General features: G+C 32.5%; 2 protein-coding genes across 2 annotated transcripts; one reads left to right on the forward strand and one right to left on the reverse strand.

Moving 5' to 3' along the window:
- Positions 1-508: 508 nt before the first annotated feature.
- EAF01_011584 (uncharacterized protein) lies at positions 509-1,430 on the forward strand. The gene is made up of 2 exons (XM_038919842.1): positions 509-898; positions 956-1,430. Exons 1-2 carry the CDS (start codon positions 677-679, stop codon positions 1,208-1,210), a joined length of 477 nt encoding a protein of 158 aa, XP_038764775.1. The 5' UTR covers positions 509-676; the 3' UTR covers positions 1,211-1,430.
- A 1,516-nt stretch (positions 1,431-2,946) lies between these two features.
- EAF01_011585 (uncharacterized protein) lies at positions 2,947-4,041 on the reverse strand. The gene is made up of 2 exons (XM_038919843.1): positions 3,487-4,041; positions 2,947-3,421 (listed from the first exon to the last, which is right to left on the reverse strand). The coding sequence occupies exons 1-2, from the start codon at positions 3,762-3,764 to the stop codon at positions 3,250-3,252; spliced, it is 450 nt and encodes a 149-aa protein (XP_038764776.1). The 5' UTR covers positions 3,765-4,041; the 3' UTR covers positions 2,947-3,249.
- Positions 4,042-16,051: the final 12,010 nt, after the last annotated feature.

The following is a 16,051-nucleotide window of genomic DNA, read 5'->3' on the forward strand; positions in this document are numbered from 1 at the left end:
TGGCTTGCGAATGGCCAGACACTCCTAGCTCTGACGCCACGAATAACAGGTTGCTCACTCGTCAAAGTGGCCTCGAGGTTCCCAACAATTCTGAAATCACGATTAGATATTTCATGAAAGTATGTAGAATGAACTGGTCAGTGTCAGTGTCTAATATTTCTATCCCTTCCTCAATGGCGTCGTTCGATTTTTAGAACCGACGATGTGGCACAGCCGCGGCTACATACTTGCTATGCATAGAAAAACTCATTGGCTCTACATGCTTTGATTTCACACCTACAGCACAATGATTGCAATCGGCGATGGGATTTGGAGAAATCAGGTCATATACGCATGAAATGAGGTTGCATTCAGCAGGTACAGCAAAAATTCACATGCTGTAAGCCCAGTGGTGTGATTTCCCCAAAACCCAGCCACGGTAAAACTACCCGATAGGTCAATGAAACTATTTCGACCACAAATGTTGAGACGGCTTCAAATTCTCGTGTCACATTGATCATGGCATCTAAGCATGACGCCTCACGCGATTCCTCAACTTGTTATATATATAAGTCTTTGATGCCAGGTGCGAAGGTATATTTCAAGACCGCACCAAGCAAGTACCATCAATCCACACAACCAAAACAATACAAGCAACACACATCAATCTTCAAACCGCACCACGAATAAAATCACAATGACACGCCCGGCACCTGGAATGAGAGGCTACTCGGATATTATGAATACCAGCGATAAAGAGTTGCATGGCAATGGACAAAAAGTAGACTTTCCCTATGAAAACATGGGAGCCCATACCCTCTGGAAGCAGAACTTCTCGGGAAGGGCTCCAATATGGCATCTAAGGGTGACAGTACTCAAGAATGGCGATGCTCGAGGCGATTGTCCAAATCGTGTTTTTGTAAGTCTTTCTATTATCCATTAATGAAGGTATTCGTCTACTGATGGTTCTCTTTAGGCATTCAAAACCTTAGAAGACGTCACTGGTGCTATCAATCAAGTCGAAGCTGCTTTTGGAAACACGTTTGAGTTGAAGAAATGTGGAATTGATTCTCCAGATGCTATGGGTGGAAGAGTTAACGATGGGAGGAGTGAGAATATCACGGTTGAGTTCGACTCCAATGTGACAAGGGAATCGTGGGCAGAGTTCTTAGCAAGGTTGAAGGGATTGGAGGATGAGTGGTCACATGCAATTGAGGTTTCGAGTCTTTGAAGGGTGGTGTGAATGAAAGATGGTTTAGACAATAGAACTGTAAAAGGGGCGATAATCAGAAGAAAAGTGTTGGGAGGCAGGGTCAATTTGTAATCAGGGGATAGTAGAGTATAGACAGAATTTCGAGAATTTCTAAGAATCTAGTAAACTGAGAACAAAATTTAATCCGAGATACATCATGCATCAAAGATTAGTCAAGCCACAACACAAGAAATCGAGTTCCAACACTTTATTTTTGGGCTGGGACTATTCATACACCGAAGTGACACAGAAATTGCAAGTCAATTATAGAAACGAGCTGACAATGCAAGAAGTGTATCTGGCATTGAATCCTAATACCCGCCCCCCCTTGCCTCTCGAAAGAAAAAAAACTCTCAACTTAACAATAGTTCAATGCCAAATACAGAGAATACCACTTGTCGAGATAGATCCAACAAGTTCATCGACATCGGGGAACGACGACAAAAAGGAATCACCAAAGGGGCAACCGAAAGTGCCGCGTAGTATCATTTCTATAAAAGGTCCAACAATGTCAATTCTCGGCCCTTGGCTGGCTTTAGAATAAGTCGGGTACTCTACTTTCGGGCCACTCCTCTTTTGAGCCACTTTTTATACCAAAAATGGAATTTTTAACTTTCTTATTATATAAATAGAATTTATTAAAAATTTATATTTTTATAATTTAAATCATTTTTAGTTTATTTTGAAAATTTCAAATTTTTAGGATTTTTTTGTATTGAGATTTAGAATTTTAAAATATCGATTTTTAAATTTGTTTAAGAATTATAAACAAATTTGAAACTTTTATAAAATCTTTAATAACTTTTTAATAAGAATTAATTAAAATAAATTATAAAGCTTTATTATAAGTTTAAAGTATATTTATTTTGAAAGATTAAAAAAAATAGAATTTTTTATATAAATATATATCTAAAAGAATATCCTCAAAATTATAGAGATTATTTATATTACTTTAAATTTATTATATATTATATCTCTATATCTATTAATTTTTTTAATTTTTTTTTTAATTTTTTTTTTTAATTTTCTATATAAATTTAAGTTCAAAACTTTCAAAAAGATATATAGTTTTTTAACAATTATTGTTAAAAAGTTATTAAAAATCTTATAAAAGGTCTAAATTTACATATGATTTTTATATAAATTAAAAAATCGATATTTTGAAGTTTTAGATTTCAATATAAAAAAATTCTAAAAATCTAAATTTTTAGAATAAATTCAAAACGATCTGAATTATATATACACAAATTTTCAATAAATTCTATCCATAAATAAGAAAGTTAAAAATTTCATTTTTTGAGATTTTTAATAATAAAGAGTGGCTCAAAACAGGGGTGGCCCGAAAGTAGAGTACCCGATTTAATAATTATAAACGAGAATCAAAGCAGTTATACTCGAGATGATGGGGAATTAGACAAGAAATCAACAGGAGAGATGCGAGATCGATAATTACTTAAAAGATGAAGCAATGGTTCCATCACTCTAAGGGGTTGAAGATTACGAGGAGCTTCGTTCCTGGTTCTCTATTGAATAAAAAACCCGATCAAGGTGGTAATGAAGACTATTGAGAAGTAAGTAGAAAATGCGAGTACCTGGGTAGTTTAAGGAGATAATTCACTGGGTAACCTTACACTCATATCTAGCTTTTGAAGATTACAATATCCCGAAATGGTATTTAAAACGGATTTCTTAGTGCAAGAAGTCGAGATGATAAAAATGTGTTATTATTATGATGTACTCCGTATACAATGAGCAAGAAATGAAGGTTTTGGCAATACCAAGCATTTTCTTCCCAAGACACAAAGTCATTAGGGCTTCAAGCATATGCCCCCACCACAAACCCAACGCCGGAAAGTATATTTTGCGTGGAAGACCCTCATTCCGCCCTCAAACCCTTGAAAAAGTCTGTGTACCCTGCCCTCTGAATTATTTACATCGACGTCTAGATCTCTGGGCATTCAATCGTGATTCCCACAGCACAACTACCATGCTATTCATACAGTATTGCCTCAACCCCTTCACAACCTTTTTCCCTTATCATCCCAGCTTTCTCCCAGCACTACTTTCTCATCACTAAACGGATTGTGGACATACACCTCTTTCTCATCATAGTATATAGTATCGTTCCTCGGTTCCGACATGGAATTTCTCATGTTTTGATGGGATCTGCGACGAGACATGCTGCGCGGTCTAATTGATATCGAATGAGCATTTTATCATCTAATGACTAGATCCAAGTGGGTGATTTCACTTACAATGGAGGCAAAGGTTTTTGTTTCTGAACAAGAGCTTCCTGTGGCAATGGGGGCAATGGTTTATCGTAAATATAAAATACCGTCCCGTCACATGGACCCGAATAGCTCAATCGCGATTCCCGGGCACGAATTGTCGTGGGACATGTTTCTGTGGTGAGAGTGGTGCCAGTATAGGCGGAGAAAGTCGAATCACAAGAGTTGCGAGAATATACTGAAGAGCTTCGGTTGTGCTTTGCGCCGGGGGAGTGAGGTACTTGGAGAAGTACTAGGTTCGACATTGCGATATTGTAGCTTTCTGGATTTTTTTCGGTTGGATGGGTTTATTTGCTCAGGTAGAAATTGAATGTTTGTTGAGTAGGTTATTGTGAACAATCATCCATATCTCTAAGCTGGGAAGGCTCTCCATCTTATGTATATCCTGGCAGCTGAATACGTGATCTAGTAAGTCGTACAACGACGTTACAATAGGATTCTCTCGCACGATCAACCCGAAATTTGTATGATGTTTGGGGCGCAGAAACAAAATCCTTCATGATGAAATACTCACCGTGAGATACTGAAAATCGCCTTGTGGATGAAGGGGTAGGATTTAAAGTTAAGCTTTGGCGAATGACCGATGACCCGAAATCCCTGTATTCCGGGGGCAGTCAAATCCTAAATCTCACCAAGACTTTTATATATAGAAAATGTTTAACATAGTTTATCAGCATATAGTCTATATCAATATATAGCCTACTTTCATCTCAATTTACACCTTTTTCTTTCAATATGTGTTTTATTAATAATTTATTATAAATTCGAATAATCAAGAAGCCTATATACTCCTTGCTATTGAAGCTATTTAGAAAGACAAAAAACAAAATATTTGAAAGATCGCTGATATATATAATATTTTATATATAATGTTACAATATAGAATTAACAGTTTTATTCCTTATATAGAATATCAATATAAATCTTATAATCTTTTAGAATTAGAAAAGGATATTATTATCGAATATATACTCGATATAAATTCGAAAGGTTTTTCATTTAAATTTAAGAATATGGAAAATATAATAAATTATATTCTCAAATCAAGGGATATAAAGAATATTGAAAAGCTTTGGGCATATTGATTTGTAAAGTATTAAATTGAATTAAAGATATGTTTTAATTGTATTTATAACTTTCAAAAAGTTCTCTATAAGGATTCTAAATTTATTAAAGAATAATTTCGATTAATTACAAATATATAAGCGAAATATAGCATTTTAGACAGAGATTTCTATAATTTCGATAAAATAGATTTTATAATAAGAATTATATATATGATAATGATTATTACTAATATTAAGAAATATAATAGAAGTAAATCAATACAGTTAAGTAATCGAGAATAAGCTATAGTAATAATATATAGAAATGAAAAGAATAAAACTATTCCTCTATTTTTAATAATTCAAAGACAAGTTTATCTCTTCAATTAATATATTAAAACAAATCTTTTTATAAAATAAATTATTAAATCTATATCTAATAAATAAACAAACAATAAAATAGATTTAAAATAATTGAAATATTTCGATAAGTATATTAAGAATAATAAAAAAGTAAATATTAAATATTAATACTAAATAAATATAAAAATTATAAATCAATAGCTATTACAGTACAAGAGATAACTACTAGGTAAAATATATAATATTCTATAAAAAGTAAAGAAAGAGATGAAAAGATTTCAACTATATAAAGGATGAATATCTTAGGTATTTATATAATTATATATTGAACCTGTAATAGTATCCCCCTTTAAGGGCTTGTTTGTCCTAAGTAAACTAAATTTATTATATAGCTTATTATTATATATAAATTAAATGGATAATTGAATTTGTTGAATTAATAGTTTAAATATTTTATATTAATTTGACTTTTCTTTTACAAATTGATTTTCAAGTTTTCTATACTTTCTTTAAGTATTCTATTATAGATAATAAGATTATCTTAATTTTGTAATTATTTAATATTTATTTTAATAAATCAGGCTTTTCAGAGTATATATAATAATACTTTATTAATAGTTTTTCATTCTTTTTTAAATTTGTTATTAATTATTAAGTAGAAGTATAATACTTTTATTTAATTAGATAATAATGATTATCTTTATTATAATTATTTATAACTTCTTTAAAGATTTATTTCTGTACTAACTCATTCTTATTATTCTCTTTTTTGAGAATCCTATTTTTAATAATAATTGATTCTGATTTGTTAATTATAATCTATATTAAGAAATATATTCTATTAATTATAAGAATAAATAACAAATAATGAAAAATAGGAAATATCAGAATATTATTTAATAATTGAATAAAATAAAAACAAGAATAAACTTTTATAATTTTATATAATCTTGTTTATCAATTATTTAATTTCTTTACTCTTTAAAAGATTTTTATATTTTTAATATTTATAAACATTTTCTAGTTTATATAATAATATGATAAGTGAATATAATATTAATTTATATTTTTTATATATATTATAATTACTTGCCTAGTAAAAGCTTATAATTGTAATAAAATTCTTTTCATTTTATTTGTTATTTTATTATTCTTAAAAAAACTCTTGTTTTTATATTATAATTATATTCAATGGGTAAGATTTATTAGACTTTATATTAATATATGAATTAAACTTATAATTAATAAAGAATAACGAGCAACTAATAGTTTTCAAAGTTATATTATTTAATATAAATTTAGTAAAAAGTAATTATTATATTTAATTATTTAATGAAAATTTACAAAAACTTGTAAATATTACTTAAGAAGAGAATTTATTCGTTTTATTTACCTATCTATTTATAAATAAAATGTTAAAGAATATTGAAAAGTTATAATTAATTGTTCAGCTAATTAAAACCAGAAACCAAATATAAACTATATATTATAATTAAAAATAATATTATTTAATAAACTGTTGGAAGTTGTGGCACGTGCTCTAAGCTACTGTGCATATATCACTTCCACTTCGTAGTTAGATTTTACCTTAGTACAATTAATCTACATAGTCAATAATACATGCATTCCACTGGCCTGCTCCTTTATTGTGAACAGGTTATGAGCCCGGTAGCTCTGCAGTAAGACTAAGGCCGAAAGCTCTTTGAATAGCTTACGTTGCCAAAGGAGAGGTTGACGACGAGAAGCTCCTACGCAACGCGACGTCAACATACGAGGTGCGCACAGCAAACAGATTGCTGAGCAGCGACAGCGAAGTAACCACTTACATCGCGCCTTTTCCTCAAGTAAGAAAACTACGAGTTATTACTGAAAAGACCATTCATTCCAGCTTAACGCTGAAGAGCATCACCTGCTACATAGTGTTCGATATCACTTCAAAAATCATTATCTACAAATCAAAATTCACTATTCTTAATTACCCCGCCTTGAAGAGAATTTCTCCCTTCAAACACTAGTACATCCCAATCGGGACAGCGCAGTCTTAAACAGTTCCTCTTCCACTCTTTCATTCCACCATCAATCACGCCTAGGTCATCGACGCAAGCTTTCTACTTGCAGAACCTTCAAAATGAACGAAGACACTGGATCCAAGGATTACTCCAAGCGCATCCCTCCTCTCACTCAAGAGAATCACGAACGCTGGACTCGTCAAATAAGAATTCAACTTCGAGGAAAAGGTTGGTTCTATACATGCGAAAAGACATTGCATGAATATGCACGGATTGCAGCAGCCGACAACTTAATCCAGGATTTCGAAGAACTTCAAGTCTCCAGCGGCAGCGGCAGTACCACTACAAAGATTCGACTCAATATCGACAAAAAGGCCACCTTTCTTAAGGACGACGCTAGTGCATTATCTTACATCTGTCGCTCATTATCTGACGATGATGAGGCTTTAGTGGACGAATATGATACAGCAAAGAAACTTTGGGATTATCTAGCCGTCAAATACTCCAGAATCGATGATATCGCAGCAGACGAGTACCTCCTCAAGATCAAGACCTTCTCTTTCGACGATACCCCTGATATGACTATTATAGGTGCATGGGATAAGCTCAAGGATCTTCGACGAAAGCTCTTATCTGCGGATGCTTCAGCCGGTGCTTTGTGTACAGATAAATCACTCTTTCAAAGCCTGACCTTGTCTCTCCCTGATGAGTACAAAGTCATCATTGATATGATCCGTGTCGTCAGTTCTACTCTAAGCATTGACGATAAGATCAAGCATCTACAGGTCAAAGAGGCAGAGATCCAGACCTCTGGAGACTCGGCACACCTTGCAAAAGGAAAGAAATATGTCCCACCTCATCGCCAGCGTAAGGCTAGCACAAGCTCGGAGACCGACACATCCATCATCACTTGCGAACTCTGCGACAAACCTGGCCACTCAGTCCTAAAATGCTTCCAGCTCCGTCGCGCCAAGCGTCTCTTGAAATCCGATTCAAAGCACAAACAGAAGAGAAGACAATCCACCTCTCCAGTGCGAAAAGACAAAAAACGCAGGGAGCACAAGGCTCATATCGCCGAATCAAGCTCCGATGCTACTGAAAGTGTCGTCGATAGTGAGTCTGATTCTGAGCATTGTCATCTCACCAAAGAAAGTATTAGTAAGGCATCCCCATCGCAATGGTACGCTGATACCGGCGCCACTTCACACATGTCTGACCAACGTTCTCTATTCAGAAGTCTAATTCGTACTCCGCGACGAAGGATAACGGTTGGTGGGGGAGCTATGTACTCGGATGAGCGAGGAACAGTGGACATGGTGTGCAAGGATGGAACAAGGACATCATTAGCTGGTGTGCTATATGTACCTGGATTGGGGGTCAACCTGCTCTCAGCCAAGAGAATTTGTGAGGCAGGACTCAAGGGTACATTCAGTCTCAAGAAGATGTATTTCACACCAGAAAACGATAAGAATAATAAGATCATCAAAGCAACAATGAAAGATGGGATGTACATCATCTCGCATGTGAAACCAGGATACGAAGATTCTGCATTCTTTGCGCTCTCTGCAGAGATCATTGATGGTACAAAAGGGGAAGTCGAAGAATTAACCATGACGGAGAAGGAAAGATACCTTATCTGGCATAGACGCTTCAATCATCTCGGCCCTGACAAAATCAGGAATCTGCACAAAGTCACTACACTCCAGAGACCGATCAAGGTCCCTTCAACTCTTGATGTCTGTGAAGTGTGCGCTCTCACAAAGATGACTAACAGAATCCCAAGTCAACTAAGTGCACGAAAATCCAAAAGGCTAGAATTGATCCATTTCGATGTTGCTGGCCCTTTCCCAAGGACCATTCGAGGGCACAGATACTTTCTCCTTATTATCGATAGCGCCACAAGGGTAAATTGGGTCATCCTATTGAAACAGAAGAGCGATGCAATACCCTTACTGAAAGCCTGGAAGCAAGAAATTGAACTTGCTACAGGAGTAGCTGTAATTGCTGCCAGAACCGACAATGCACCAGAGCTTCTTCAAGCCGTCCGGGAATGGAAGACTGGTGTGCGATCAGAGGTTACAGTGGTTGTATCGTCTCACCAAAATGGTCCAGCTGAACGCAATATACGCACCGCAGAAACCGACATGAGAGCAATGTTGAAAGAAGCTCATTTACCATTATAATTTTGGGACGAAGCTGTCGAGCACGACGTATACATTCGAAACCGCACTAGTATTGGCCCAGATGCAAATGGAATCGATCGAAGCCCACTCGAAGCATTTACAGGCACATTACCAGATATCGATACATGCAAGGTCTGGGGGAGTCGATGTTACGCCTATATCAACCCCAAAACCATCCCAAAAGGACAAAGGCATGATAAACTTCGCGACACAGCAAGGGTTGGGATATTCCTGGGATACTCAAAAGACACCACCAAGCATATAAAGGTTTATTCACCAGAGCTAGGTTATACTTACCGCTCTTATCGTGTTACAATCGACGAAAGCTACAAAGGAGGGGATCTGGATCTCAAACTCAGAAACTGTGTAGCTGGATCACAAGGTACCAAGAATATAGAACCTGATCGCAGGCCTCGCGGCAGACCTAAGAATGTCCCTGAATCATCGTCTATTCCAGTCGATCCACCAATATCACCAAATGAAATAATCACAGACTCGATAGAGGTGCGCTTGCCAATACCAAAACGAACAAAGACTGAAATACCACGCTTTGATGAAGATGAATATGGAAATATCCGACAAGTGGCTGATGATTTAACAAGACCGGCAGGGGAAAACAACAAAGAAAGTGATGTTACTTTACCTGATATAACTTCACCACCTGATCATACACCACCGAAGTCAAGGGCACCTGAGGATATAACTTTACCACTTGATCATACACCATCGAATTCGAGTACATTACCTGAGAGTGTATTACCTGATATTGCACTACCTAATGAAACTTTACCACCTACTGCATCTACATCTGCATCTACTTCCACACCACCTTTGAGATACAATCTTAGGAAGAGAAAGAGAAGCGATGACGACGATATAGAAGAACAGAGAGACTCCAAAATCATTCGGGCCTTACTTGCTTCCTTAAATAAGCCAGGATCAGAATCAATTGAGCACGCCATGATTGCCATTCCAAATATTCATCAATTCGAACAGGAGACGAATAATGAAATTGCTTCGAAGATCTTGACTATTTTAGCAGATGCACCAGCAGAAGCTGAGACCGCTCTACCAGCAACGGAAATACTCGGGATCAAGATACCGAATACATATAAAGAAGCAATGGCAGACAAAAAGCACGCGAAAGACTGGCAAGCTGCAATTCAAGAAGAAGTAGACTCATTGGTCAAGAATGGCACTTGGGAAGAGTTCATTTTACCACAAGGGAGCAATCTATTTTCAACGAAATGGGTATTTGTTGTTAAGACGAAGGATAATAAGGTAGAGCGATTCAAGGCCAGATTAGTGGCTAGAGGGTTCAGCCAAGTTTTAGGTAAAGATTACAACGAAACCTTCGCCCCCACTGTTCGACTCGATACTCTTCGCCTTTTCCTTGCAATTGTTGCAAGAGAGGACCTCGAGTGTTCCCATTTCGATATCAAAAATGCGTTCACCGAATCACACTTGAAAGAAGAAATCTATTTAGCACCCCCTCAAGGTGTTCATGTTCGTCGCGGCCGCGTTCTACATGCACTTCGGAGTCTTTATGGGCTAAAGCAAGCTGGTAGAGATTGGAGCCTTCTTCTGAAAGGAGAGTTAACCAAGATGGGTTTCGTACAAAGCCTTGCGGATCCGTGTTTATACACCAATCACCCGCGCCAGCTAATTCTCCTAGTGTATGTAGATGATATTGTTACTGCTGCTGCACAAAAACGAGATATTCAATGGTTTTATCACAACCTTTCTGCTCGATTCAACACCAAAGACCTGGGGGAGATTAGTAAGATCTTAGGAGTGCGCATCATTCGTAACAGATCAGAGAGAGTGTTAACTATGGATCAAGAAGAGTATCTGGATGCAATGCTTACCCGATTCGGGATCTCCCATGGTCAACACACTCCAAGGAAGATACCAATCTCGGATTACAACCAACTACGACCAACGCTCCCAGACGACGAGCTCACTGATGTAAACGAATACCAGCAAGCAATCGGCAGTACGATCCACCCTATGGTTTACACTAGACCGGACATCGCATTCGGTCTCGGGAGATTAGCACAAGCTATGTCTAACCCTGCCAAACATCACAGCGTTGCACTCAAAAACCTTATGAGATATTTGAGGTCAACTATTAAACAGAAACTACGTTTTGGGCCTGGGGGAGTTCAATCAGATATTTGCAAAGAATATGACCTCCTACAACGCACCATCAAAGTATACACCGACGCAGACTGGGCAAGCGATAGAACCGATCGAAAAAGCATCTCTGGTGGGGTAGTAATGTTCTATGGTGGACCAATCTCATGGGCAAGCAAGAAGCAGACATCTGTAGCTACATCTAGTACAGAAGCTGAGTACATTTCCATGGCGATGTTCACCAAACAAGGGCAATGGGTAGCCCAACTCTTGAGGGACTTAGAGCGACCACAGTATATCGGGAGCAACAGCGGAGTTCAAATGCTCGGAGACAACCAAGGAGCGCTAGCGTTAACCAAGAACCCACATCTACACGAGCGATCAAAGCATATTGACATATGTCACCACTTCATTCGAGATCTCACAGAAAAACATCTAGTCAATACCAGCTATGTCAATACAAGTGATATGACTGCAGATGGATTAACAAAACCATGCGCAAGGGTGATATTTGAGAGATTCAAGAACATGCTGGGGTTTCAAAGAGAGTAAGCTCTTTGGGAGAGTATTGGAAGTTGTGGTATGTGCTCCAAAATCGACTAAATCGACCAAATTGACCAAATCGACCAAAATCACTGAATCCACCCATTTCACCTATTTCATCAGATTCATTGGATTCATCTTACGTCGAATTTATCAAAAAAAAAAAAAAAAAAAAAAAAAAAATAATGATTTCAAGAAAATCACGTGGAATAACAGATAAGCTTAAGGTCTGTTCGCATACGATCGGATTTTGATGGTCTACCATATTAAAACAGTAACCCTACGATCAAGGAATAACGAATTTCGAAGCAATCAGTTATTGGGCGTATAAAAGGAATTTTAAAGAAACTAACTACTGAAGCTGAGAGAGTAAGCTCTCTGGGGGAGTGTTGGAAGTTGTGGCACGTGCTCTAAGCTACTGTGCATATATCACTTCCACTTCGTAGTTAGATTTTACCTTAGTACAATTAATCTACATAGTCAATAATACATGCATTCCACTGGCCTGCTCCTTTATTGTGAACATAAACTATATAAAATATAAATACAATTAATAAAAATATTAATAAGCTTTTTTATTATAAGTATTCTAACCTCTATAAAGTATTTCATTTTAGTTAATTAATAAATAATAATTAGAATATATTTAAATATAAAATTATAATATATATAATTTAAAAGTAATATAATATAATCTATTGATATATTAGATTAGGTTTGAAAGGGAACTAGTAATAAGTATAGGAATTCGGGTGGAATTAATCTTAATAATTTTGTATATATATAAAGTAATCTCCTAGTGTATTTATGATTATTAATATATATAAAAAACAAGGTCGATTGTTTTAGTCTAATCTAAATACTCAATTAAATTAAACAAATATATTCTATAAATGATTTGTATTTTTAATTTATTATTTAATAGAATTTATAATCTCTTTCAATAATATATTCTATTATTTATTATATAATAATCTTATATAATAATTCAAAGTGTTTTTTTGAATTCTATTAATTATTTATATATATACTAATCCTTGATTATTATAATAAGTTGATAAGTTATATTTAATCTTCTATAAATATTATCAATTAGTTTATTAATTAGTTTATTTTTTACAGGTATTATAAGATCTATTAATATTAAGTGAATATTAGCTTTCAGTTTATTATAAAGGTTAATATTGAATTTATTTACTAATAAAATTATATACTTTTTATTCTTTAAGTATTTATTATCTCTAATTATAAAGTTTAGTTTATTCTCTCTTTTTTAATTTAAAATATTTAGTTGAATAACCTTAGACTCTAATTGATAAACTATATAAAAATTATAATGAAAAAGGAATTCAGATTAATAGATTTATTATTAATTTAAAGCTTTTATTATAATAAAGTACTCTAGATTCTTATAATTAATAAGAATTTCAAATTCCTATTATAAACCTTAAAGCTCTAGTCACCACTTCTTTATAAACTTGATAATTATAAGAAGCTCTTTATTATAAATCTTATAATTACATTTTATTATAAAATGCTTTACTAAAAAATAAGCTATTGATTATAAAAGACCATCGGAATTATATTAAGAAAGTATTCCTTCTAATATCCAATTTGAAACATCTGTTTTCAGAATTGTTTACTTATTATAATCAAAATATATAAAAATTGATATTATTATAAATACATTCATGAATATAGTGAAAGCATTTTTATATAATATATTCTAAGACCAGTTAATATTCTTTTATAATAAATTATGAAGAGGTCAGCAAATCTTTAAAAAGTTCTTTATAAATTATTAATAAAAATTAACAAATTCTAAAAAGTATTATAAATCTTTCATTAAAAATAATTATTTTTAAAATATAATTATAATAACTTTTTCAAAATTCATCTATATTTTTTAATTATAATTATTAATTTTAAATAATAAGTAAAAACAATCTCGAATTTATATTTGTTTATATCAATCTGTAGCCTAATATTTACTAACTTTTATATTATAATTTGAATATACTCCTTATATTCCGATTTATTTGTTGAATATACAAGAACATTGTCCAGATATATTATACAATATTTATTTAGTTTAATAAATAGAATATAATTAATATAATATTGAAAGGATATTGGTGTATTATAAAGACTAAAAAGCATAACAAATGACTCAAAAAGATTGAAACGAATAATAAAAGCTATCTTTTATTTATTACCTTTTACAATATAGAGTTTATTAAAAATAATAATAATATTCAGTTTTATATATACTATAATATTACAAAAAGTATTTAGAATTTTATGAATAATAAAAAATGAATAATAATTCTTTATTATAATATTATTTAATTCTTAATAATCTTGACATATATATACACTACTATTTAACTTAACAACTAAAAGCAAGGGTATAGCACTGTATAATCTTGATTCCCAAATGAAGTTTTTATTAAGATTATTATTAATTTATTTATACATAATTTTGAGTTTTAATAATAATAATGAGCAATTCTTAAATTATGATAGCTTTTTTTCAAGCATCGGCTTAATCTTATAATTCTATAACATTCAATATAGTAAAAAAGTATTTATATAATATAAAAGGAATACAAATAACTTGTCTTATAACTAGAGAAAAAGCTTTTATTAAATTTCTATATTACTAAGTTTGAATTTTTTAATTAGAAATTTAAAAACATTTGTCTTTAAGATCTTATATAAATAAGCCGGTTTATAATAATTATAAACAAAATTATATAAATATAATAATAATTAAGATAAGGTTTTAGTTAGATTATTTTTATTAAATAGAATATCCCTATATTCTTTTTTATTAAAATAAATTATTTATAATAAAGTAATTATATTAAGAGACTCCCTATTGTTTATAATCCAATATTCTACTATCTAATTAAGTTTGTTTTGAATAATTTTTATTATATAAATATTATTCTATTAATAAAAAGAAATAAAATTTGAGGCTTGTAGTTAATAAATATTCTTTATATTTTGTTACGGAGGTACCCGCACCGCAACATGGATTATAAGATAAACCTAAGGCCTTGGTGTTGGGACCTACGGAAACAGCGCTGTAGGGACAATCGGCTAGAGAGCACAGGTTAGATAAGCGGTAGCATCATTATAGATCACGGGATGGACATCACGTGATCAGGAAACCGACTTGTCGAAATCGGCTTTACGGTAATCGACTTGTCGATTCATGAGGTACGAAGATCTATATAAGGGAATGAGTTTCATTATAATGTAGAGCTTCGTGCTCAAGAACAATCATTAGTTTCATTACTATAGTTACGAGAATTGCAACCAGTTACAACCTTATTGAATTCCTACTTGAAGTCTAGTCTAAACCACCTCGAGAGATCTCTAGACACTTCCACGTGACCCTAGAGGCAGCTCCCGTAACATATTTAGACTTAATAAAGATAATTATATTTTTGATATTGATATTAAAAGTAATAGTAGATAATTATATTTTAGATTAATTTATTATCTATATTAATTAGTCTTTTTTTTTATTAGAATTGTATACATATTCAGGAGATTGCCTATTATCTGAGCTTATATATAAAAACCTTTATTATAAGTTTTTATATGATAATGATTTATATCTAATATAAATATTGTTTTAATATTTAATTTGTTTTTATTAATAATAGACTTATAACTTAGTTTATCAGTGCGTATATTATATCAATACATACACCACTTCAAAATACACTAAAATTAATCTTTTATTAATATTTTTATTTAAATCATTAAATATTTTTTTTTTTTCTAAAAAAGTTTCCTTATGAATAATAAAAATGAAATATTTATAAAATTTAATCTTTTTATAAATATCTCAATTATAACTCAAGAATGTCATACTTTATATTACAAAAATCTATTTCTTTAAATAACTTTTTTATTATTATAAGATTTTACTATTTTAATTCATTTTTATATTATTTATATAAATAAATATAATATATATAAGGAAAAATTAAATTATATCAATAAATAAAGAAAATGTACGGTTATACACGGCCGTTTTTTGTATGTAAATATAATGGTGTATGTACTGATATAGTGCACGTACTGATAAACCACGTTATCTCTTATCCTTTTTGAATTAATTTTTTATATATGATAATCGATGAGTCTTCTTAAGTAATTCCTTAACTAATAATAATATATTTAAAATTCTTTTTATTTAAAATTATTCTCGAATTATTAATAAATTTGTAGTTAA

The sequence above is a fragment of the Botrytis porri genome (assembly GCF_014898465.1).
Source record: "Botrytis porri strain MUCL 3234 chromosome Unknown BPOR_022, whole genome shotgun sequence".
Lineage (NCBI taxonomy): Eukaryota > Fungi > Ascomycota > Leotiomycetes > Helotiales > Sclerotiniaceae > Botrytis > Botrytis porri.

What these genes read in the sequence shown, in the direction of transcription:
- EAF01_011584 (XM_038919842.1), top strand. Translation starts at nt 677, where the DNA reads ATGACACGCCCGGCACCTGGAATGAGAGGCTACTCGGATATTATGAAT. An exon ending in ATTGTCCAAATCGTGTTTTT is followed by an intron (nt 899 to 955) that starts GTAAGTCTTTCT and finishes GGTTCTCTTTAG; the next exon opens with GCATTCAAAACCTTAGAAGA.
- EAF01_011585 (XM_038919843.1), bottom strand. Translation starts at nt 3,764, where the DNA reads ATGTCGAACCTAGTACTTCTCCAAGTACCTCACTCCCCCGGCGCAAAG. An exon ending in CAAAAACCTTTGCCTCCATT is followed by an intron (nt 3,422 to 3,486) that starts GTAAGTGAAATC and finishes GATATCAATTAG; the next exon opens with ACCGCGCAGCATGTCTCGTC.